The sequence below is a fragment of the Chiloscyllium plagiosum genome, unplaced genomic scaffold (assembly GCF_037043375.1).
Source record: "Chiloscyllium plagiosum isolate Xiang-an unplaced genomic scaffold, Cpla_swu_hap1 HiC_scaffold_25, whole genome shotgun sequence".
NCBI classification, from domain to species: Eukaryota; Metazoa; Chordata; class Chondrichthyes; order Orectolobiformes; family Hemiscylliidae; genus Chiloscyllium; species Chiloscyllium plagiosum.
In genome coordinates, this window is record NW_028270163.1 from 55,018,262 (window position 1) to 55,044,444 (window position 26,183).

Consider the following 26,183-nt stretch of genomic DNA (forward strand, 5'->3'; position numbering starts at 1 on the left):
TCAGGTAGTTCATCATGAAGAAGCTGCGCTCCGAAAGCTAGTGGTAGTGGATTATAACCTGGTCCAACTTGTCCATGCCGACCAATTTTTCAAAATTAAACTAGTCCCATTGGCCTGCGTTTGGCCCATTTCACTCCAAACCTTCCCTATTCATGTACCTGACTAAATATCTTTTAGAGGTTATAACTGTAACTGCATCTATCATTCCCTCTGGCAGTTCATTCCACATACAAACCACTTTCTGTTTGAAACATGTGCCCTTCAGGTCTCTTTTAAATCTTTTTTCCTCTTACCTTAAACCAATGCCCTCTAGTTTTGAACTCTCCTACCGTAAGCAAAGACCTTTACTATTCACCTTATCTAGTACCTCGTGTTTTTATAAACCTCTATAAGGTCATCCCTCAACCTCCTATGCTCCAGTGAAAGTCCTAGCCTAACCTTTTAACTCAAACCCTTTAGTTCCTGTAACATCCTTGTAATACTTTTCTGCACCCTCTCCAATTTAATTAAAGAAACTCAGTTTATGGAACTCATCATTGTAAGTCTAAGACAGTGAAAACATACAATTGGCCATGTCAGGACCCGGGTGTAACATTTTCAGCGAGTTGTGACCCACGGAATATTGGACCTGGAGCAACAGTGCACTCTTCCCTTCTTGGCTGCATTGTTTTTCAATTTGTAAATTGGCAAACCCAGACAATTTGGTCCCCCTTTAGAAATAGCTGTCAGGTTTATTGAAGGCTGAAATTAAGGGAATTTTTATGTGCTGAGAAATTTTGCAACCAGGGGACCTTTAAATCAGATGCAGTACCTTTAAGGTGGTTGCTTGGCAAAATTTCTGCATCCTAAAGATGCTAACTGGATCTCTGAATACTCTCCCTTCTCTCTCTGTAAAGCAGACTATGTAGAGAGCTCTTACCTCCTTATACTGATGTGATCCTGGAAAGCATGGACTGTGATTATTAAAAAAAAACACCAAAAATTCACTCTACATAGGAGTCCAATGGGTTAATTTGTTTGATGATTTACATTAATTTAGAAATTTAATATTTAATAACTCTCAATATATAAATTCACACACAATACAAAGGTTGTGTGGCAAATGAAAAAGTAACTCACTAGAAAGGGTTAATTTTTCTGCTTTTTGCAAAGGTTTGTTCTACTCAATCTGCAAAAGGGCGGAGCAAACATTTCATAAGCAATTCATTTCATTTTAATCTCAGTGTTTTCTTTCTGCTGCACGGTGACGGGAACTTCTGAATCATTTGAAACTATTTTCCAAGTTTTGGTTTCTTTTTATGTACGCAAGTTTTTAAAACTATTCTTCCTTGAACGGATTTTTCAACTTCTGATGTTTTTTGAACAAGATGCTGTTTTAACAAAGTCTCAATGGTTATTTGGTAAGGTTTTGTTTGGGGGAATGTTCCATACTGGTAAGTTTTTGCGCGTTTGAACAATATATTTATGATATGCGAATACACAGAGTCATACAGCATGCCATTCAGTCCAACCAATTCATGCAAATCATGTTCCCAAAAGAAACTAGTCCCACCTGCCTGCACTTGGCCCATATCCCTCTAAACCTTTCATTTTCATGAACTTACCCAAATGTCTTTTAATCGTTGTAAATGTACCTGCATCCATGATGTTTTCTGGCAGTTAATTCCACACACAAATCACTCTCTGTGTAGAAAATGTTGCTGCTCATGTCCTTTTTAAATCTTTCTCCTCTCACCTTAAAAAAAAGCTCCCTAGTTTTGAACTCCCCACTTTAGGGAAATGACCCTTACTATTCACCTTATCTATGCCCCTCATGATTTTATAAACTTCTATAAGGTCACCCCTCAACCTCTTACACTCCAGTGACAAAAGTCCCAGTCTCTATAGTCTATTTTCATAATTCAAACCCTCCATTCCTGGGTAAATCTTTTCTGAACCCACTCCAGTTTAATACTATCCTTCCCTTAACAGCATTACTTCCTTCTAAACATACTGACCTTCTCCACCAAGCTAGCTTCGAACTTCTCCCTGGGAAATGTCAAAACCATCCCAATTCTGACTTTAAGAGGGGGTCAGTTAGTTCAGTTTGCTGGCCATCTGGTTTGTGGACGCAGAGTGATGCCAACGGGGTGGGTTCAATTTCCACACGCATGACAGAATTTCCTGACCGACCTCTCCCTGTACTTGAGGTGTGGTGACTTTCAGGTTAAACAATGACCAGTCATTTCTCTCTAATGAGAGCAGGCCTATGGTCTGGTAAGACTGTGGTGACTTCACCTTTCACTTCTGGCTTTGCTTAATCAAAACTCTTCAAAGGTTTCTGCATTATTTTTCAACCTGCAGCTTATCTTCTCAATTATCCCGTAGCTGTGTGTTGCTGTGTTAAACCTGGCCACCATGTATTTACAGTACAACAGACTACACCACCACACCCCACATTCCTGATGAAGAGCTTCTGCTCAAATCGTTGACTCTCCTGTCCCTTGGATGCTGCCTGACCGGCTGTGCTTTTCCAGTACCACACATTTAGACTGGTGTACAGCATCTGCAGTACTCCTATACCCATTTAAAGTCAGAGTTGGGATGGCATTGATATTTCCCAGGGAAGACTTGGAAGATAGCATGGCAGCGAAGGTGGAAATGCTTGGGGTGCAAAACACTGAGAATTTTAGAAGGAAGTGATGGAAGAGCTCATTGGATACAAAGTACCTGAGGAAGTACTGAAGCTGCGAAACGGCTAGAATGAATACAAGATTTTTATAAATTTTCTTTCCCAATTGCTGTTTATGGATATTATGGGTTAAAGGAAATGAATTTTTGTGCAGTCATTATAGATGAAAGAGGCCAATTATGATTGTAGGTAGATTCCACTCTAATATCCTTTCTGTTTGATTTTTCAAGTTAGGATTTATTGCAAAACTGTATTTATTGGGTCACACAAACATATGCATCGAGAGCAGAAGGAGGCCATTCAGCTCTTTGACTCTGATGGAATTGTGAATTCCAGTCCATAATCCTGCTTGCTCCTGATAACTTTTCACTTCCCTGTTAGTCAAGAATCTATCTATAATTGCCTTAAAAATATTCAATGACCGCACGTCTGCCACGCTCTGGGTTCCAAAGAATCACAAGCCCCAGAGAAACAAATCCTGTTCATCTCTGACTTAAATGGAAACTCCTTATTTTTAAAATGTTCACTCTGAACAGTTCTAGTCCTTCACACAAGGGGAAGCATCCTTCCAGCATCTGCCCTGTCAAGTCTCCTCAGGATCTTATATATTCCACCCTTCATTCTTCAAAACTTCAGTGGCTTCATGCCAAGCTTGCCTAACCTCTCTTTGTTAGATAAAAGCTCCCCCAGCCCCTCCCTCCATTTTCAAATATCAGTCAAATTAATCTTTGAACAGCATCTCACGCATTTATATTCTTTCTTCAATAAGGAAACTGCAAACAGTCCTATAATGGTAGGGCCCTGGGGAGTGTTGCTGAACAAAGAGAGGTACAGGTGCATAGTTCCTTGAAAGTGGAGTCGCAGTCAGACAGTGGTGAAGAAGGCTTTTGGCACGTGTGCCTTCATTGGTCAGGGCATTGAGTACAGGACTTGGAAAGCCATGTTGAGGAGTTACAGGACATTGGTGAGGCCACTTATAGAATACTGCATACAATTCTGGTCAACCTTCTTTTGGAAGGATGTTGTGAAACTTGAGTGGGTGCAGAAAAGATTTACAAGAATGTTACTGGGACTGGACGGTTTAATTATAGGGAGAGGCTGAATAGACCGGGGCTTTATTTCCTGGAGTTTTGGAGGCTGAGGGGACAACCTTATAGAGGTTTATAAAATCAAGAGGGGCATAGATGGGATAAATAGCCAATGTCATGTTCCAAGGATGGGGAGATTAAGACAAGAGGGCATAGGTTTAGGGTGGGAGGGAAAAGCTTTAAAAAGGACCTGAGGAGTAACTCTTTCACACAGATGGTGGTGCTCGAAGGAGTGGTGCAGGCTGGTACAAACTACAGCATTTAAAAGAAATCTGGATGGGTATATGAATAGGAAGAGTTTAGAGGGATAAAGGCCAAATGCTGACAAATGGGGCTAGATTAATTTAGGATATCTGGTTGGCATGGACTAAAGAATCTACTTCTGTGCTGTTTGACTCTACTCCAGATATGGCCTCATCAATGCTCTGTACAATTTTGGCTAAATGTGAAATTAAAACAGAAAGAGCTGGAGAAAGGCATTTGGTTGAGGAGTATCTGTGGAGAGAGGAATGGAGTTAAAGTTTTGAGTTCTGGTTGATTCTTCTTCAGAAGATCAGAACAGAACAGACCATTCTGCAGAAGTGGTATCGGAGTGGAAACTCTCCAGTCTCTCTCCACAGATGCTGTCCGACCTGTTGAGTTTCTCCCGCATTCTGGTTTTACTTCAGATTTCCAGCATTGGCTGTTTATATATTTAATTTCCCTTTTCAAAAAAAAGACTCCATTTGCTTTCCTGTTCGCTTTCTGTACGTGCATACTCTCTCTCTGTGATTCATGGATTGAGATATTCTGAATTGACAGCTGGTTTGTCTTGCAGAGGGGGTCAGTTAGTTCATTTTGCTAGCCAGCTGGTTTGTGATGCAGAAGGGGTCAGTTAGCTCATTTTGCTAGCCAGCTGGTTTGTGATGCAGAAGGGGTCAGTTAGTTCAGTTTGCTGGCCAGCTGGTTTGTGATGCAGAGGGGGTCAGTTAGTTCAGTTTGCTGGCAGCTGGTTTGTGATGTAGAGGGGGTCAGTTAGTTCAGTTTGCTGGCCAGCTGGTTTGTGGTGTAGAGGGGGTCAGTTAGCTCAGTTTGCTGGCCAGCTGGTTTGTGATGCAGAGAGGGTCAGTTAGTTCAGTTTGCTGGCAGCTGGTTTGTGTTGTAGAGGGGGTCAGTTAGTTCAGTTTGCTGGCCAGCTGGTTTGTGATGCAGAGTGATGCCAATAGGGTGTGCAATTTCCACATGCCTGAGCTCACCATGATGAAATCTCCTTACCAACCTCTCCCTGTACCTGAGGTGTGCTGATTCTCAGGTTAAACCATGACCAGTCATTTCTCTCTAATAAGGGAAGGCCTACGGTCTGGTAAGACTGTGGTGACTTAGTTCTGCAATCTCTGTCCATTTAGAGAATATCTAGCTTTTCTGGTCTTTCTGCCAAAGTGGACAAATGTACATTTGGCCATGTTATATTTTTGCCTCATTCATATAATTTATATCTATATCCCTTCAGGGTGTCTCTGTCCTCTTTACATCTTACTTTCATACTTAACATTATATCATCAATAGACATACCAAATGTGCATTCAGTACCTTGATCTCATAGAGACGTACAGCACGGAAACAGACCCTTCGGTCCAACTTGTCCATGCCAAACAGATATCGCTATCCAATCAATTCCCACCTGCCAGCACCCGGCACATATCCCTCCAAACCCTTCCTATTCATATACCCATCCAAATGCCTTTTAAATGTTACAATTGTACCAGCCTCCAACATTTTCTCTGACAGCTCATTCCATACACATACCACCCTCTGTGCGAAAAGTTGCCCCTTAGCTCTCTTTTATATCTTTCCCCTTTCACCCTAAACCTATGTCCTCTAGTTCTGGACTCCCCCACCCCAGGGAAAAGACTTTGTCTGTTTATCTTATCCATGCCCCTCATGATTTTATAAACCTCTATAAGGTCACCCCTCAGCATCTGACGCTCCAGGGAAAACAGCCCCAGCCTGTTCAATCTCTCCCTATAGCTCAAATTCTCCAACCCTGGCAACATCCTTGTAAATCTTTTCTGAACACTTTCAAGTTTCACAACATCTTTCTGATAAGAAGGAGACCAGAATTGTGTACAATATTCCAACAGTGGCCTAACCAATGCCCTGTACAGCCGCAACATGACCTCCCAACTCCTGTACTCAATACTCTGACCAATAAAGGAAAGCCTACCAACTGCCTTCTTCACTATCCTATCTAACTGTGACTTCACTTTCAAGCAGCTTTGATCCTGCACTCCAAGGTCTCTTTGTTCATCAACACTCCCTAGGATCTTATCATTAAGAGAATAAGTCCTGCTGAGATTTGCTTTCCCAAAATGCAGCAACTCGCATTTATCTAAATTAAGCTCCATCTGCCACTCCTCAGCCCATTGGCCCATCTGATCAAGATCCTGTTGTAATCCGAGGTAACCTTGTTCGCTGCCCACTACACCTCAAATTTTGGTGTCATCTGCAAATTTACTAACTATACCTCTTATGCTCACATTCAAATCATTTATATAGATTATGAAAAGTAGTGGACCCAGCACCAATCCCTGAGGCACTCCACTGGTCACAGGCCTCCAGTTTGAGAAACAACACTCCACCACCACCCTTTGACCCAGTTCTATGTCCAAATGGCTAGTTCTCCCTGTATTCCACCACCACCCTCTGTCTTCTACCTTTGAGCCAGTTCTGTAACCAAATGGCTAGTTTTCCCTGTATTCCATGAGATTTAACCTTACTAACCATTCTCCCATGGGGAACCTTGTCGAACACCTTACTGAAGTCCATATAGATCACAGCTACCATTCTGCCCTCATTAATCCTCTTTGTTACTTCTTCAAAACTCAATCAAGTTGTGAGACATGATTTCCACGCACAAAGCCATTTGACTCTCCCTAAAAGTCTTTGCCTTTCCAAATACATGTACATCCTGTCCTTCAGGATTCCCTCCAACAACTTGCCCACCACCGATGTCAGGCTCACTGGTCTATAGTTCCCTGGCTTGTCCTTACCATCTTTCTTGAACAGTGGCACCACGTTAGCCAACCTCCAGTCTTCCAGCACCTCATCTGTCACTATCGATGATACAAATATCTCAGTAAGAGGCCATCTAAGTTAATAAGAAAGGCTATAAATAATTGAGGCCCCTTACAGTCTCTGACACACCACTAGTCACATCCTATCAACTTGAAAATGATCCATTTATACTGACACACTGTTTCCTGTTAACTAACCAAACCTCTATCCATGTTAACATGGTGTCCCTTACAACATCACAGATTTTGCATCGTAACCTTTGACCTGACACTTTGCCAAATGCCTTTTGGAAATCTACATTTCTTTTATTTCCAATACTTGTTACTTTCTCAAAGAATTCCAAAAAATTAGTCAAACATGATTTTCCTTTCATAAAAACCATGTTGACTCTGCCTGATTTCATTAAGCTTTTCTAAGTGTCCCACTGTAATGACTTAAATAATAAATTCCAGCGTTTTCCCTATGACAGATGTTAAGATTTCTGGTCTGTCATTTCCTGCTTTCTGTCTCCCTCCTTTCTTGAGTAGAAGAGCTGAATCCACTATTTTCCAATCAGTTGGTTACTTTTCATTATAAGGGGAATTTTGAAAAAAATTAAAACCAATGTATCTATTATCTCAGCCACCTTTGTTTTAACACCCAAGGATGAACACCATCAGGGCCTGAGGATTTAACAGATTTTAGGTGATTGGAAAAATAAGAATGGGTAAGTACATTTGTGAATCACTTGTTCATTTTCTGAGCTTCAGCTATGTAAGCACATTTTTCGCAAAATTAACAACTGTAGAAGTATGGATAGGATATATTTTCATTTACAACAGGCTGCAGGAGGGTAAGGTGCTCATAATTATTCACAGAATGCATCATGCAGAAAACTCATGATCTGATGGAAAACACCTTTCAGCTGTTAAAGAGGAGATTTTTCTATCTGTGAACATTTAGGAGATCTGACCTGAGATGAGCTCGACATATTTGTGTCCATTTCCTTTGTAACCATTTGTTACCATGCTTATCTGCTGCTGAAATTCTCATTCAAGCAATTTGTTGCCTTTAGTTTTGACTAATCCAATGCACTGTTGGCTGGTTTTCCACAGTCCACTACCGTAAATCTGTTGTTATTCAAACCTTTGCTACTGGAATCTTAACTCTCACTAAATCCCATTCACCTTTCACCTCAGTGCTCACTGATCTACAATGGTTCCCATTCAGGTAGTATCTTGATTTTAAAATTCTCACTTGTGTTTTCAAATCTCTCCATGGTCTCACCCTTCCTTACCTTTGTAATCTCCTATAGCCCCACAAATATTTAGTTGATGTCTTTCTCGAACCAGGATCTGAATTACTCCTCTGATGGCCACTATGCCTTCAGTTCCCTGAACCCAAAGTTCTGTAATTCCCTCACTAGAGTTCTCCACCTTGTTTTCCTCCTTTAAGACACTGCTTAAAGCTCTTCTGAACTGACACACTTTTTTGATTAAACCATTGGTCACCTAATATTTCTGAACTGAAAATGTGATGCTGGAAAAGCGCAGCAGGGCAGGCAGCATCCAAGGAGCAGGAGAATTGATGTTTCGGGCATGAGCCCTTCTTCACCCTCACCTTAACCTCCTTCCACTTATCGCATTTCCAATGCCCCTCCCCCAAGTCGCTCCTCCCTATCTTTTATCTTAGTCTGCTTGGCACACTTTCCTCATTCCTGAAGAAGGGCTCATGCAACTGATCTCCAGCATCTGCAGTCCTCACTTCCACCTAATATTTCTGACTTGTTTCTGTGTCATATTTTGTTTAATCATGGCACCATGGTAACTTAAGCTATTGCAATATTTCAAATATTCAGCACTACAATTACCAGGTAAACATTGTTTCTCTTTTACAATTGTTATATTAACAGTGAAAACTTATTTTGATTAAATACTGTTAATTTAAAATAATTTAAAATAAATAAAGCTCTTTATTTCTTAGAGAAATGCCCAGAAAAAGGAACTTCTTTGAATGGGACAGAAGCAACTTCTAATGTACTGGAAGAAAAGTCGACAGGGTACAATCAATGTAACCCTCATCCCTTTGACGAAGAAAATGCAGAATTTAAATATGTAAAAGGAAATGTACTTCCACCAGAAACTGGTAGTAAAAATTTAATTATTCCATGTCATGAGTTTAAATCATTTCAGCTGGCTGCAAAGAGAGATGCATTCGAGCAGGAAATAAAATTTGCAAAGGAGGTTATTAAGTTTGCTGCTGCATGTATGAACTGTAGAAGCAATGGGACGATTCATTTCGGAATTGAGGATGGTAACGAGTATGCACATGGAGAGATAGTGGGCATGCCTGTCCAAAATAAAGAACTCTTTGTTAATGCACGAGATGTGTACATTAAACGGTGCTTTTTGAAAAAGTATCATGCCCATGCTGAACATTCAGTTCGTCCGCCGAGATTTGTTGAAGTGGTTGGTGATGGAATTGGAGAACAACGTTTTGTTATTGAAGTTGATATTGTTCCATCACTGTCAGTGGTGAAGGGGACATTTTATACAGTGCAACTTCCTGATCTTGGCAAGTCTAAAAAAGGAGCTCTGAGATATTTTCATCACTCAATCTACAAAAGAGAAGGAGCTTCTTCAATCTGCATTCCTTCAGAAACAATTCAACATATACCCGAGTATATACGTGATAGAGATTTTGAAAGAGAAAAGGCAGAACGTGATGAAGAGCTTTCCAAAGATGATGTATACAGGAAACTGTCTGAACTGTTCACAAGTATAAAGCAACATATGGATAATGAAGTGAAGTATATTCTAGTCACTGACAGCTGCAGAGAGGAAGATTTAGAGAATCTCAGCTTTTTGCTACGAATTAGGTTTTTCTGTGTTTTAGATTTTGACCCCAGTGGTAAGATACATGGTTTGTATAATTCAGATTGCAAGGCCAGGTCTTTTTCCTTAGATGAATGCTTCACTGAGAGTAATTCATTGGCTGACTGTGTGATGAAGGATTCCTTTCAGCGAACCAGCTGGATATTTTGCAATGGGCAAAGCCATAGTGATTGGCAAAAACCTTCTGATGCAAACACCTGGATGGAAGCAAGAGGGAAGCACCTGGTAGATATGATATCACAGCTCTGCACTGCAATCCCTGAGCCATTTGAGGTACTTTTTCTTTGGCTGTCAGCAGCAAATCAGCTAGTGGCACAGGCATTTCGTGAATTCTATGCTAGAATGCATGCTAAAAATCACATAAAATGCATTGTGCAAAACAGAGAATATTATAATAGCTGGACAAGTCTTTTGGACAATACATGTAATAGAGACACACTTAATAACCTGAGTATTGTAGGAACAAAACTTAGTCATTTAGATAATATGATTCAGACTATACAATCTTCACAACAGTTGCAACATGATGATACAGAATATGAAGATTTGCTGCCTTGCATTGAAGTACTGAGATCAGATGAATACAGCTGTTTAGAAGTTAACGTAGATGATGAAGATTGGAAGAAAGAAATCAGAGCCAAGGAAATGCATTTTTACAAGGGTGGAAAAGTCAACTGGATGAATTTTTGGCTTGCTGAAAACAGACTTTGTAGTAACATTATAAAAAGAGATGCATATCAACAAGTTCATAATCATTTGAATCAAGTGTTAGGGAGAGCAAATTCGAAGAAACCGGTGATCACTTTGACAATAAGTCACCAACCTGGCAGTGGAGGGAGTACTGTGGCTCGTTACATCCTGTGGGACTTCAGAAAGAGACTGAAATGTGCAATTGTCAACACTTCAAGCAATGTAACATCAGTCTGTGCTAAGGCAAAACAATTACAGAACAATGAAAGGACTGACAAGAGGTTACCAGTGCTTCTGCTTGTTGAAGATTGTGATGAGGAATACATTGATGATTTGAAAATCAATCTAGGACAAACATTTGCTACTTGTTCTTCAAAACCAAGCTTCATTCTACTGCATTGCAAGAGATCTATATTATCAGAGACATTTGCCAATGCATCTGACACTGTGCATGTTAATTATAAATTATCAGACAAAGAGAAAATGTTGTTCAACAATAAACTGAAAGAACTCAAAGTGCAGTACGATGAAGATTCCATCCTTACATTTGTTCTAATGAGCAAAGAATATGAACAAAATTATCTTCAACAATCTGTGAAGAAATTGCTGACCAGTATTAATCAGACATCTGATGTCCTTAATCTAATTGGAGGTCTTGCTTTGCTAAATCATTATGTGGAAGATTCATACATTACAGAATCTCAGTGGGATAAAATCATAAAACGACATGCACACTGTGAACACTCACAGCTCCGTTCTTTAGAGAGCACACTGAGAAAAGCAGCAGGCTGTCTGCTCTCCTGTTTGTATGAGCCTGAAGCAGAACTCCAGTATATTCGGATAATACATCGTAAAGTTGCAGAAGAAATACTTAATCAGCTGACGGTCCCACAAAGTCAGATTGTTATGAAACTTCTTGAGTGGAATGTATTTTTCAAATACCAGTCCTCTAAGCATGTAGAGAAATTTATTAGGCAACTGTTTGTCCAAAGAAAAGACAGCACAGATAAAGTCAAGCTTTCATTCCCTCCTCTTATTGCATATATATGTGAAAAAGAGGGTAAAATTAAGGCTGAAGAAGTTCAGGAAAAAGCTTGTGAATGTTTTGCTCAGGACGCCTTTGTGGCTCAGCAATTTGCTCGATTTTTATGTTTTGAGAAAAAGTTTATAAAAGCTGAGACATGGGTGAAAAAGGCTCACTCATTACAACCATCCAATTCTTATATTTTTCATACAGAAGGTCAAATATATTGGAGGTGGTGTAAGTCAATCAACCCTGTGGCACAGCAAAACGAACAACAGCCCTCTGCAAAAAGGTTTCGAAAACCACTTGAGCTCGCACTAAAGGCAATTGATGCTTTCCAGAATTCTCAAGAAATGGCCAAGGCAGAGTCTGACTGGAATAATGCAGGCTATTTCAGTGAAGTTGAAGTTGGTTGTTATGTTGTGCAACTTTTGCCTTGGCTTGACACATTTAAAAGCAAGAATGGATGCCACATGAACCTGATAAAATATTTACTGACAGATTGGATCCCGGAAGAAGTAGACACAGTCTGGCACAAGTTCCATCAAAAACTAAAAGGACTGCACAACAACATTTGCAAAGCAATGGAATCAGTTTATGAACGCATGGCCTACTTCTATCCTGACAAACACAATGAAGAGAAACATTTTGACCAGTTAAGAAAAAGTGAAGAACAATTCTTATTTTTCTTCTGTTTCTTTGAAGATTCCAGAGACCAACTGCTGAAACAAGAAAACATGGAACATCTAACACCAATTTTAAAACGCCATGAAATTTTTCATCTGGGAGGTGGGCAACTCACTAAATGTTTTTCTTTAGCCCCTGGAACGTTAATTAAAATAATACAGCTGTGCACTAATAAATGTGATGAAACTGAGCTGAGAAACTACATCTTATCACAGATTGCCTTGGCTATCCACTCCTACAAATACACTCCTTCTGAAGACAAGATTTCTAAAGAGGAACTTTGTGACCTGAGCCATACCCTGTGTGCACTGAGTGCTCTAGGTCAATGTCCTGTCCCATACTTCATACAGGTCCTATTGTACTGGCCAGAAGCTGAAGCTGATGATGACTCAGGAGAAGAAAGCAATACATGTTTAATTGATGCATTAAACATTTTGGACAACATGTACAATGCCAAAATAAAGGATGTGCGGGCTAAGAGAAAATCTACTCACCCTCATTTTTTCCTAGGGGCTGGAAGTGGCTTTCAGCGGTTTGTCCACAACACATACCTTGGAGGTGGTAACCCATGGAAAGTGAATCCAAACAAGCTACAACGCATTGAGGGCTGGACAGAAGGCAACCAGCTTTTTGTCCAAGGGCACTGCCAAGAAAGTAAGATTCAAATCCACTCTGGCCCCAAATGTTTGGTACCACCTGGGAGCACAAGTGCTTCATTCTATTTAGGATTTACATTGCGAGGCTGTGTTGCTTATGACATTCAGTTTGAATGAATAATTTGCATTGGTTAACTTGCCTTATGAGGTTAACAGTACTCAATGCTGTACAGGCACCATTTATTATTGAATAATGTAATGGAAAGCTCACATTATGGTAGTACAAAATATAAGTTGGTGGCTCAGTGGTTAGCACTGCTGCCTCACAGCACCAGGGTCCCAGGTTCAATTCCAGCCTTGGTTGGCTGTCTGTGTGGAGTTTGCATGTTCTCCCTGTGTCTGCGTGGGTTTCCTCTGGGTACTCCAGTTTCCTCCCACAGTCCAAAGATTTGCAGGTCAAGTGAATTGGCCTTGCTAAATTGCCCATAGTGTTAGTTGCATTAGTCAGAGGGAAACGGGTCTGGGTGGGTTTCTCTTCTGAGGGTCAGTGTGGACTGGGTGGGCTGAAGACCCTGTTTCCACACTGTATGGAATCTAATCTAATTTAATAATGCAAATTGTGAGCAATGAAAGTTTAAATTTATTGAAGGATGGGATGGGGTAGACTTCTTCCAGTAGCCAAGTAGATGAGAATAAGGGGATTGTCGAAATGAGATTGAGTATATGAGATGTGTAATACGGAGAAGGGGAAAGCTCTTCACCCAGAAATTTATATGCTTGTGAAATTCAATTCCAGATTCAATAGCTTAGGTAGAAATGATGCCAGAATTACCTTAGATAGATGGTTGAAGGGGTATGGGAACAGAGTGATAAATGTGATTTATATAATTCATTTCTATGGAAGATAAATTCTGTCATAGACTGATTGGACTACTGGCTCGTTTCTGTGTTATTGCATTTCTATGTCTAACGATACATGTAACCTGAAATTACCATTTGGCTCACTGAGCCCATTGCTAACAGACAAGCAGTTGCAGCACTATTCAACATATCATCTCACTTAAATGAAACTAAATGTTTTGATAAAACTTGTTATTGAGGAGCTATAGGTTCATGAATGGACTTAGAAGTTAAAAAAAGAGAGCTTCTCCTGTTGATCTGGTGATGAGAGACAATACTGGTTTGCATTCTTCTAATCATATTGACATGTAAGTGTGAATGGTTGATGGGTTGTTTCCGGATATGTTTTTGCCTGTTTTGTTGGGATTACTGTGGTAAACAAATAATCATTCTATCCTAATGCAAAGACAACATTCATGAGTGATAACCGAATGATGGCCTTTACTGTAAAATGAGAGAATGTCTATTATTCTTGTAATCAGTCACGCACAGAAGCATGGATACAAAACTGACCCTTGACAGACACTGAAAAAACCATGTTAGTAAGAGGATTAAATTACAACTTCCAGGATGCAGACAAGAAAGACTTCTTAGCAGCCTTAGAAACAACACTGAAAGACAATGAATTCACAGAAGAAACTCAGCAAACCATTAGACAGACAGTCGCATTAAGCAGGAAAAAGGAAAGAAACACACTCAATACACAAGAAAGGGAAGCACTAAAAAGACTAAAAAAAGATAAAAATATCATTATCCTACCTACAGACAAAGGATGCTTAACATAATTTTTGACCGAACAGACTACATTGAGAAAGTGAACACACTGCTTGCAGATACTGACACTTTCCAACAGGTGGCGATAGACCTGACCCCACAATTAGAGAACCAAATCAGAGTCATAGATTCATAGAGATGTACAGCATGGAAACAGACCCTTTGGTCCAACCCATCCATGCCGACCAGATATCCCAACCCAACCCAATCTAGTCCCACTTGCAAGCATCTGGCCCATATCCCTCCAAATCCTTCATATTCATATACCCATTCAAATGCCTCTTAAATGTTGCAATTGTACCAACCTCTACCACTTCCTCTCGCAGCTCATTCCATACACGTACCATCCTCTGTGTGAAAAAGTTGCCCTGTAGGTCTCTTTTAAATCTTTCCCCTCTCATCCTAAACCCATGCCCTCTAGTTCTGGACTCCCTGACCCCAGGGGAAAGACTTTGTCTACTTACCCTATCCATGCCCCTCATAATTTTGTAAACCTCTACTCAAACAACTTCAGAAATCTGGAGGATTCCTGAACACCAGCAAAGACACCAGGATAGAAGAGGATGAAATAAGGGTCTCCAAACCCCAAACACCACCTACTTCATCAGCAAGGCAACATCATCTAGCTAATGGACCTATGCTTTAACACCCACTTCACCTTCAACAGCAAAACCTACAAACAAACCAACAGAACACCCATGGGATCTCCGATATCAGGGTCCTTAGCAGAGGCAGTAATGCAGAGACTCGAACAAACAGCTCTGCCAACCATCCAACCCAAACTTTGGGTCCGCTATGTGGATGACACCTTATATTTCCCAACTAGATTACGAAATGTGTTAACATTTTTAAATTGTTTTTATTGTCAATATACTTAAACTACACTCTATTTTATTCCACACTGTAGTTTAGCAATGGTTAATGAACTTTGCTAGGTTAGAAACAAAAGAAATATGTGAATTTCTAAAATATATGAATTTTTTTGGAATCTTGTATTCCAAATAATATTCAGTAATCAAACTTAAAATGCTGGTTGGTGTCTTATGATTAAAATCTGTATTGATTATTCTACATTGGAGATGGTTTCCACTTCATATCACATTAAGAATAACTTTTTTTGGGATATATGGAAATTTGAATACTTAAGTTTTTCAATTATTGGTGTGCTAGTTGTACCTGAAACATTTTGCAAATTGAGATCATTTTAAATTGGTTGTATGGAAACACATAGTATAATTTATATCAAAAGACATTCATTCTACAGTAGGTAATTGGTTTTTAATCATACTGGAACAACAAAGAGATAAAAATAAGGTTGCACTGTTACAAACAAACTCTGTTGAAATTAAACATGTGTCATCATTGAATTGTCACTATTTTGTTTATATCTCCAGCATGAAGGGTAATTTGTTTCAGTTTATGTTCTTATTTATGTCTAAAGTGAACAATACAAAATTACAATTGCCTCATGCAACTCAGGAATAACAATCACCCATGCTGAAAAATTTCACAAATTATGTTACAAAACTACTTTTTGCTTTCTTGTGAAGAACAATGAGGTAATATTTTGACTAAATGATTGACTATTACAGATTAAATATGACGTAATTGTGAATCTAAAATGACCAATCATTTTCTATAAATTTAATAAGTTTCCCACTTAACTTTTAAATCAATTGATAGATAACTTGCATTATTCTGGCAATAATTGTTTATAAGAAAATTTGACGTCTTGTTTCTTAATTGTTTCTCTGAAACTTCAATCTTTTAACCACCAATAATAATTCAAGTTTTCTTTTGAATACTTATTCAGTTACCAGATGATGGAGTAAGAAACGTTTCACTCTGCAAAAAAGGAGATAAATAGATATAATTAAAATGCAGTTATTTTGAACAATGTTTTAATAGGCAAGAAATGGGAGGAATATGGGATAATATTAAATATTAAGAAGTATTACTCCATTTTATTATTGCACAGATTCCATATACAAACAGAAAAACAAGACCAATTGCAAGTGAATCAAATACAAATGTAGTACTACATTCAGATTTCAGTCTTGAATGAAGTTTGGTAATAATAAGTAAGTAAAGACACCATAATCTCAGAGGATCATAGGGCTGCTCTCTCCTTAGAGAGAGATGACTGGCTGGTGATTTAACCTGAGGTCACCATGCCTCAGGCAAGGGCCTAGGTTGAGAAAGCAGGATCTTAATGATAACCACAGCCGGTAAGGAAATTGATCCCATGCCGTTGGCATCATTCTGCATCACAAACCAGCTGTCTGGCCAACTGAACTATACAACCCCCAGTAGTTTGGTACTGTTACATTAATGAACATTTCATTCTCAATGAAAATTACTGCAGGTGAGTAATTACAAATTACGACTTTAGCATACAAACACTTCATATGCAAAAACAACATTTATTTGTTGTTTCAAATAGGACTTTATGAGTTGTTATGAAAACAACAAATGCTGGAGATCACAGCGGGTCAGGCAGCATTCATGGAGAGGGAGCCAGCTAACGTTTTGAGTCTAGATGACTCTTCATCAGACCTAAAGTGGAGTGGAGAGGGGACAGCATTTATGTTATACAGGGCTACCTTGATTATCCGAACGACACTGTTTTGTTCGGATAATCAAATGTTTGGATAAACAAATGTTCGGATAACACAGTTTACCCAAGCATTGGGACCTTGAGATCTTGTTTGGATAATCCGAAGTTCAGATAATTATGTTCGGATAACCGAGGTTTTACTGTTGGTAGGAGCGAGGCAGGGTTGGGGCGGGGTTGGAGTGTAACGTGCTTGGGGAAGAAATATGTTGATAGTCCAGTGATCGAAATGTGAGAATGACAGAACAATGGTGTATCAGAGGGGGAGTATAATACAACACCATTTTGACTGGGACAACACATCCTTCCTTGGACAAGCCAAACAGAGACACGCATGAGAATTCCTAGAAGCATGGCATTCCAACCGGAACTCTATCAACAAACACATCGACTTGGACACCATTTACCACCCTCTGAGAAAAAGAACAGGAAATGACATCATCAAGGGAACGGAGTATATTAAGTATAATATTGAGTTGGCCTAAAGGGCCTATTTATATGCTGTATGACTCTCTCTCTCTCTCTCTCTCTCTCTCTCTCTCTCTCTCCAGACTGCCAGACTAGAAAGGACAGACACTGGAGGTGGGGAGGGGGAGCGAGGATACGGTGACAGAGAATGGAACAAGTAAAGCTAACGGAAGTAAAGGAATGGGATTTGGTTCACAATATGAAGGTATTGAACTCTAAGTCCAGTGGCTTGCAAAGTGCCTCATCTGAAGGCACTTTGTTCCCCCAGTTTGCGCTGGGATTCACTGAAGCATGCAATAATATTGATAATAATATTGAGTTCAACACCTTGAAATTGTGAACCAATTCCTATTCCTTCCCTTCTTTTAGCTTTATTTTTTACAGTCAGTTCTGCTACAACATGATAGTTCCATGATGGTGCAACCCTGTGTTATAAGGAAATCATGTAACAGCAGCACCATTTATGCTAATGGGGCCAGAATTGTGTTATAACAATACATGCTTTAAAACTACACTTTAGAAACAGAGTTCCCAGTTCGTCAATAATGTTATAGCAAATTTGAGTTTACAAAACATGCATTATAGCAGAATGACCTGTACATTCTCTGTCCCCATGTTCTCTCTCCCCTCCCAAAAACTCCAGTGGGACTGGCTGTCCTTTCCAGTCTGACAGTTAGATACATCATTGTTCTGCCTTTCCTACATTCCAATCACTTAATCTGAACCATCAATGTCTTTTCTCCCCCTGCACTCTACACCCTCACCTCCCAACTCAAGCATAGACACTGCCCCTTCCACACCTCACTTCAGCTCCGATGAAGAGTCATCTGGACTCAATATGTTAGCTTGCTCTCTCTCTATGGATGCTGCCTAACCCCCTGTGATCTTCAGTGTTTGTTGTTTTCAATACAGGTTCCAGCATCTGCAGTAATTTGCTCCTTTACCACTTGTGAACCTCTTTTTCCTGCCAAAATTATTCCATATAAGCGTATATTCCATTTGTGCTGTGAAATTGCTCAATGCCCTCACCAAGTCCTGCAGTATGGAGACAGGCCCTTTGGCCGAAACTGGTCCACGCCGACTAAAATATCCATCCATGCTAGCCCCATTTCCCTGCACTTGGCCCATATCCTTCTAAACTTTCCTATCCGTGTGTTTGTCCCAATGCCTTTTAAATGTTGTTAATGTACCCTTCTCAACAAACTCCGCTGGCAGCTCATTCTGTACGCATAACACTCTCTGTAAGAAGGTTGCCCTCAGGTTCCCATTTATTCTTTCCCCTCTAACCTTAAAAAATGCTCTCTAGTCCTCGATTCCCAAACCCATCCACCCTAACCGTGCCTTTCATGATTGTATACACTTCTATAAGCTCCCCCTTCAGTCTTCTATGCTCTAAAGAAAGAAGTCCTAGCTTCTCCAACCTCTCCCTATAACTCAGACCCTTGAATCCTGGCAACATCCTTGTAAATTAATTCTGCATTCTTTCCAGTTTAATAACCTCCTCCTTTAGCAAAGTGACCAAACCTGAACACAATACTTTTGAGTTGGAAGAGATAGGAGAGGTCTTGAACAAGTACTTCTCTTCAGTATTTACGAACGAGAGGGACCGTATTGTAGAAGAGGAGAGTGTGAAATGGACTGGTAAGCTAGAAGAGATACCTGTTAGGAAGGAAGATGTGTTGGACATTTTGAACAACTTGAGGATAGACAAGTCCCCCGGGCCTGACGGGATATATCCTAGGATTATGTGGGAAGCAAGAGAGGAAATTGCAGTACCGTTGGCAATGATCTTCTCGTCTTCACTGGCAACGGGGGTGGTACCAGGGGACTGGAGAGTAGCGAATGTTGTGCCCCTGTTCAAAAAAGGGAATAGGGATAACCCTGGGAATTACAGGCCTGTTAGTCTTACTTCTGTGGTAGGCAAAGTAATGGAAAGAGTACTGAGGGATAGGATTTATGAGTATCTGGAAAGATACTGCTTGATTAGGGACAGCCAGCACGGATTTGTGAAGGATAGGTCTTGCCTTACAAGTCTTATTGAATTCTTCGAGGAGGTGACCAAGCATGTGGATGAGGGTAGAGCAGTGGATGTAGTGTACATGGATTTTAGTAAGGCATTTGATAAGGTTCCCCATGGTAGGCTTATGCGGAAAGTCAGGAGGCATGGGATAGAGGGAAATTTGGCCAATTGGATAGAAAACTGGCTAACCGGTCGAAGGCAGAGAGTGGTGGTAGATAGTAAATATTCAGCCTGGAGCCCAGTTACAAGTGGAGTTCCGCAGGGATCAGTTCTGGGTCCTCTGCTGTTTGTAATTTTTATTACTGACTTAGATGAGGGAGTCGAAGGGTGGGTCAGTAAATTTGCAGATGATACGAAGATAGGTGGAGTTGTGGACAATGAGGAGGGCTGTTGTTGGCTGCAGAAGGACTTAGATATGTTGCAGAGCTGGGCTGAGGAGTGGCAGATGGAGTTCAACCCTGCCAAGTGTGAGGTTGTCCATTTTGGAAGAACAAATAAGAATGCGGAATACAGGGTTAATGGTAGGGTTCTTAGTCAGGTGGAGGAACAGAGGGATCTTGGGGTCTATGTACATAGATCTTTGAAGGTTGCCACTCAGGTGGATAGAGTTTGTAAGAAGGCCTATGGAGTATTATCGTTCATTAGCAGAGGGATTGAATTCAAGAGTCGTGAAGTGATGTTGCAGCTGTACAGGACTTTGGTTAGGCCACAGTTGGAGTACTGTGTGCAGTTCTGGTCGCCTCACTTTAGGAAAGATGTGGAAGCTTTGGAGAGGGTGCAGAGAAGATTTACCAGGATGTTGCCTGGAATGGAGAGGAAGTAGTACGAGGATAGGTTGAGAGTTCTCGGCCTTTTCTCGTTGGAACGGCGAAGGATGAGGGGTGACTTGATAGAGGTTTATAAGATGATCAGAGGAATAGATAGAGTAGACAGCCAGAAACTTTTTCCCCGGGTACAACAGAGTGTTACAAGGGGACATAAATTTAAGGTGAAGGGTGGAAGGTATAGGGGAGATGTCAGGGGTGGGTTCTTTACCCAGAGAGTGGTGGGGGCATGGAATGCGCTGCCCGTGGGAGTGGTAAAGTCGGAATCATTGGCGACCTTTAAGCGGCATTTGGATAGGTACATGGATGGGTACTTAATCTAGGTTAGAAGTTCGGCACAACATCGTGGGCCGAAGGGCCTGTTCTGTGCTGTATTGTTCTATGTTCTATTGTTCTATGTTCTAAGTGCAGCCTCACCAATGTCCTGTACAACTGCAACATAACTTCCCAATTTCTATACTCAATGCCCCAACTGATGAAGGCCAGTGTGCCAAAAGCCTTCTTCACTGCCCTGTCTACCCGTGACTCCACTTTCAGAGAGCTGTGCACCTGAACTCTAAGGTCCCTCTGTTCCACTATATTTCTTAAGATCCTACCATTCACCATGAAACTTCTACCTTGATTTGACTTTCCAAAATGCAACACCTCATACTTACCTGTATTAAAGTCCATTTGTCATTTCTCAGCCCACTTCCCCAGTTGATCAGGGTCTTGCTGCAATTTTTGATAACCATCCTCACTGTCCATGATACCGCCTATTTTAGTGTCATCAGCAAACTTACCAATCATGCTTTGTACCTTCTCATCCAAATCATTGATATAGATAACAAACAGGTATAACTCCCTTCACTACCATATTCTGAATATCTGAGTTTCCAACATTTTTAACATTTAGCCAAAGAGTTTCTGCAGTTTTAATTTCTATGGTGAGAAGTGAGATGAGTTGTATATTCTGAACAGTGTTGTTATCCACGGCTACTCAGAGCACAAGAGTTTGAAGGAGGGATATGCCATTCAACCCCTTTAGCCTGCTCCACCGTCCAATAAGATGGTGGACATTTTCTTGCCTATCTCCAATGCTTGGCTCCCTGATTGATTAAAAGTCTGTCTGATGCAGTCTTTCATATATTCAATGGACCAGCCTCTATTGTTCCTGCGGGCAGAGACCATCTGAAAGAAAATAGTTGTCCTTACCCCTTAATGGGGATTATAAAATATGTCCCTTTGTTCCAGCCTTCCCTTCAAGGGGAAATCTCCTGCTAGCATCCCTTCAAAATCTGCTATGTTTCAATAAGATCAATTCTCACTCTTTTCACCAATGGATACAGGTTCAACCTTCACTCTACACTGTGATAGAAATTTAAGATCTGCTTCTGACAATCTCTGAACCACTGCAGGGAACTCCCTGGTATTTGCAGAAAATCTGCTTAAAAATGTGAATACTCTTCACTCTTCACTAAGAAACATCTAGGGAGAGAAGCAATGTTTATTCACAGAGATGCTCCAGCATTCTTTACTGGTCAAAACTAAACTGTAAATTAAAATTAAACCTTCACAAAAAAAACATTTTGACACCCCATTTGGTTTCTGATTACAGTTTAAGGCATAGTTTTCAGAGTTTTGTGTCCTTACCTGCAAATTAGAAGGCTGGTGATCTGTGTTGAAGGATTTTTCAGGACTGGTTTCCAATAGCCGTATACCCTATAGAAAGAGAGTTATCATGATCATTACTTAGCCTTTTCCCTCATTCCTAAAATAATTCTAATCTAGGAGCCAGAAATATAATCACAGAAGAAAGCTTGGAATGTAGAATAACAAATCTTGAAATAATCTTATGAAATTGAGTGTGGAAAAACACTAAAATCGAAGAAAAGTAAAGCAATAGGGACAAAGGATATAGGCACAATTAAAAGAAATAACTTAATAGCAAGTCGGAAGAAGAAGGGAATAATTAATGCAAGGCGAGTTTGAATTGTAGGTTCGCAAATACACAATGTGTCCTGAATAAAATTGTAGAATTGTGGGAGCAAATTATAATAAATTCATGGAATAGTAGAACTAACTGAAACGTGGCTTAACCTGGAACAGAACCAGATGTTCCTAGTTTCAGAAGGAATGAACAAAGGAAAATTTAAGCCGACAGTGAGAATATACAGTAAAGGTTCACTGGAACTAACGATTAATTCTAGGGTTAAATATAGTGGATTTCAAACATGTATTTGATAAAGTGTTGCACAAGATGCTTGTTCATTAGAAGACTGTACTAAAAGGAGTTTGCAGCATGGCCATGAATTTAAAGCAGAGGAATCTTTAGAGCTATAGTTAATCAATATTTTAAAGTCTGGAGAGTATGAAGTATGATATTTCATAGAAGTCAGCACAGAGACTATTGTTCTTCATTAACAGTGGTATATTACACTTATATCTGATCTAGTTTGGCTCCAAAGAGATGTCAGTAACATTCAGAGTTAACAAACTAGCCGAGTGAATTGTGTGCAGTTCTGATGTCCCTCCAGTCAAAAGGATGTTGTGAAACTTGAAAGGGTTCAGAAAAGATTTACAAGGGTGTTGCCAGGGTTGGAAGGTTTGAGCTATAGGGAGGGGCTAAATAAGCTGGGGCTGTTTTCCTTGGAATGTTGGAGGCTGAGGGATGACCTTATAGAGGTTTATAAAATCTTGAGGGGCATGGATAGGGTAAATAGACAACGTCTTTTTCCTGAGGTGGGGGAGTCCAATAACTAGAGGGCATTGGTTTAGGGTGAGAGGGGAAAGATTTAAAAGGGACCTAAGGGGCAACCTTTTCATGCAGAGTGAAATACAGTGCGTGTATGGAATGAGCTGTCAGAGGAAGTGGTGGAGGCTGGTACAATTGCAACATTTAAAAGGTATTTGGATGGGTATATGAATAGGAAGAGTTTAGAGGGATATGGGCCAAGTGCTGGCAAATGGGATTAGATTAGTTTAGGATATCTGGTCGGCATGGACGGGTTGGACCGAAGGGTCTGTTTCCGTTCTGTACATCTCTATAACTCTATAAGTGACTTAAGCAATATAATGATAGATTGGACAAATAAATGCCAGATGAAATTTAATGCAGGGTTTAACAGTAGGGTAAGACATTTTGGAAATTGGAAAGTTACATTTTATAACATTGTATGCAATAGACTTATCAGCCTTCTCAAAACCCCTCCTACTGCTTCAAAGAAAATAGAATCATCTTACTGATTCAGGCACTGGTACAGCTGGTTCCTGTTTGGAGAAGAAGTTGTGAATGGTGTGGATTATAGGAGCAATGAGGGCCTTATCGACATCCTTAGCTCCCCCTGTGATAAAGGGGATAGGATTATTAATGATGGTATGACATGCAACTAACTGAAACAAAGACAAAATTTAAATTTCTAAGTTCTGGATGAAATGTTATTCCCAGAATGTTTGTCAGCTCTAATCAGATTTTATAGATCCACCAAGGTGTAATCATTCAACAATGAAAATTTGCACAGAAGGGAATACAAATCTCCAATCTACTTAACTCAATGAATATGTTTTTATATTTTTAACATTTTAGATGACTGTTTTTTTAAAAATCCATTGTCCCATTAGCAGTATGATATATATAAAAATAACAAACAGAACAAAGACCAATAACAGTACAGCAGGAACAGGCCTTTCACCAATCCTGTGCCAGTACATGGTGCCTTTTGAAACTAAAACTCTCTTTCCTCTCCGCGGTCTTTATCCCTCTATTCCCTGCCTATTCATGTACCTGTCATAATGCCTCTTAAATGATGCTATTGTTTCTGCTTCTACCACCTCCTCTGACAGCACATTCCTGGCATTACTCTGTGTAAAAAAACGTGCCTCTCACATGTCTTTTCAACTTTTCCCTTTCTACCTTAACCTATGTCCCCTTGTAATTGATATTTCTAAAAGGACTCTGACTCTCCATTACATCATAATTTTCGGAACCTCTATCAGATTGCCCCTCAGCCTTCAACGTTCAAGGGAAAACACACCAAGTTTGTCCAGTGTCTCCTCATAGCTAATGCCCTCCAAATCAGGCAACATACTGGCAACCCTTCTCTGTACCCTCTCCAAAGATTCCATATCCTTCCAGTAGTGTGGAGACCAGAACTGCATACGATATACCAAATGTGGCCTAAATACAGTTCTATACAACTGCAACATGACTTGCTAATATTCATACTCTATGCTCTGATTGATGAAGACAAGATGGTCATATGCTTGTTGACCACCTTATCTACTTGTGTTGCAACTTCGAGCGAACTGTTTGATTTATTTTTGTCACATGTACTAAAATACAGTGAACAGTATTGTTTTGTGTGCAAACCAGACAAATCATGCCTTACATAAGTGCATTGGGGTAATAGAACAGAATGCAGAATATAGTGTTATAGTTACAGCGAAGGTGCAGAGAAAGATCAACTCCAATATATGAGAGATCCATTCATCAGTCTGATAACAGCAGAGAAGAAGCTCTTCTTAAATCTGTTGGTAGGTGTTTTCCAACTTTTGTATATTGATGCTTCTAGGGGTTCTGCCATTGAAAGTATATTTCCCTCTTGACTTAGACATTCCAAACTGCATCACCTTGCATTTCTCTGGATTAAATTCCATCTTCCATTTCTCTGCTCAAGTTGCCAGCCTGTGTCTGCCATATCCTCTGGCAATTCTTCTCATTACCGTCAGTTTCCTCAATCTTTGCGTCATCCATAAACTTACTAATGAGGCCATCTTACATTCTCCTCCAAGTCATATATATATATATATATATATATATACATGTTTATTATAAACAACCGGGGTCCCAGAACACCGCTGGTCACAGATTTCCCTTTCCACCGCTACTCTATGACCAAGCCACTTCTGTATCCAACTTACTAGCTCTCTGACTTCAACTTTTGTATCAGCCTGCCATGTGGGACCTTGTCAATAACCTTGCTGAAGTCCATGTAGACAATATCTATCACCAGCCCTGTCACTTCCTCAAACAAAACTCAATCAGATTTATGAGCGGCACAGTGGTAGTGGGCGGCATGTTGGCGCAGTGGTTAGCACTGCTGCCTCACAGCGCCAGAGACCCGGGTTCAATTCCCGCCTCAGGTGACTGACTGTGTGGAATTTGCACATTCTCCCCGCATCTGCGTGGGTTTCCTCCGGGTGCTCCGGTTTCTTCCCACAGTCCAAAAATGTGCAGGTTAGGTGAATTGACCGTGCTAAATTGCCCGTAGTGTTGGGGCAGGGGTAAATGTAGGGTAATGGGTCTGAGTGGGTTGCGGGTCGGTGTGGACTTGTTGGGCCGAAGGGCCTGTTTCCACACTGTAAGTAATCTAATCTATGAGACATGACCTTCTCTGCACAAAGTTATGCTGCTTATTGTGAATAAGTCCATATTTTTCCAAATATGAATAAACTCTATTCCCTAAGAACCTTCTCCAGTAATTTCCCTACACTGTCATAAAATGCACCAGCTATAATTTCCCAGATTGTCCCTGTTGCCCTTCTTAAAGCAAGGAACAAAACTCTCTATTTTCCCAAACCCGTGGCCTATCCTGTGACTGAAGAAAAATTTCATACAAGGCCCTAACAAATTTCTCCATCAGCTTCCTAGATCCTGAGGACTTGTCTATCTTAATGCTTTTCAAAAAACCCAAAGCCTCCTCCATTTTTTTTTATTTTGACATGCCCTAGAATATCAACATACCCCTCCTGAGACTTACTATCCATCACATCCACCTTGGAGAATACTGATGCAAAGTATTCATTCAGGACCTCACCCACTTCCTCTGGCTCTGTGCGTAAATTGCCTCCTTTGTTCTTTGGTGGACTTTCCTTTTCCCAGCTCCTCTCTTTTTCCTTACGTATTCCTTGGGATTTACCTT

The 26,183-nt window shown here is 40.3% G+C and overlaps 2 protein-coding genes across 2 annotated transcripts in view; one reads left to right on the top strand and one right to left on the bottom strand.

Annotated features, from left to right (window-relative positions):
• Window positions 1–1,283: 1,283 nt before the first annotated feature.
• LOC122562357 (sterile alpha motif domain-containing protein 9-like) lies at window positions 1,284–13,608 on the top strand. The gene is made up of 3 exons (XM_088000749.1): window positions 1,284–1,433; window positions 7,458–7,519; window positions 8,776–13,608. The coding sequence occupies exons 2-3, from the start codon at window positions 7,516–7,518 to the stop codon at window positions 12,858–12,860; spliced, it is 4,089 nt and encodes a 1,362-aa protein (XP_087856875.1). The 5' UTR covers window positions 1,284–1,433; window positions 7,458–7,515; the 3' UTR covers window positions 12,861–13,608.
• Window positions 13,609–15,620: 2,012 nt separating this feature from the next.
• The window catches only part of LOC122562290 (sodium-coupled monocarboxylate transporter 1-like), a 69,518-nt gene continuing 58,955 nt past the window's right edge, over window positions 15,621–26,183 (bottom strand). Inside the window, exons 16-18 of the mRNA XM_043715095.2 lie at window positions 23,506–23,606; window positions 21,916–21,984; window positions 15,621–16,202 (exon numbers count right to left, since the gene is read on the bottom strand). Of these exons, the coding sequence (XP_043571030.2) occupies window positions 16,167–16,202; window positions 21,916–21,984; window positions 23,506–23,606 (206 nt within the window). The 3' untranslated portion in view covers window positions 15,621–16,166. The remainder of the gene's footprint in view (window positions 16,203–21,915; window positions 21,985–23,505; window positions 23,607–26,183) is intronic.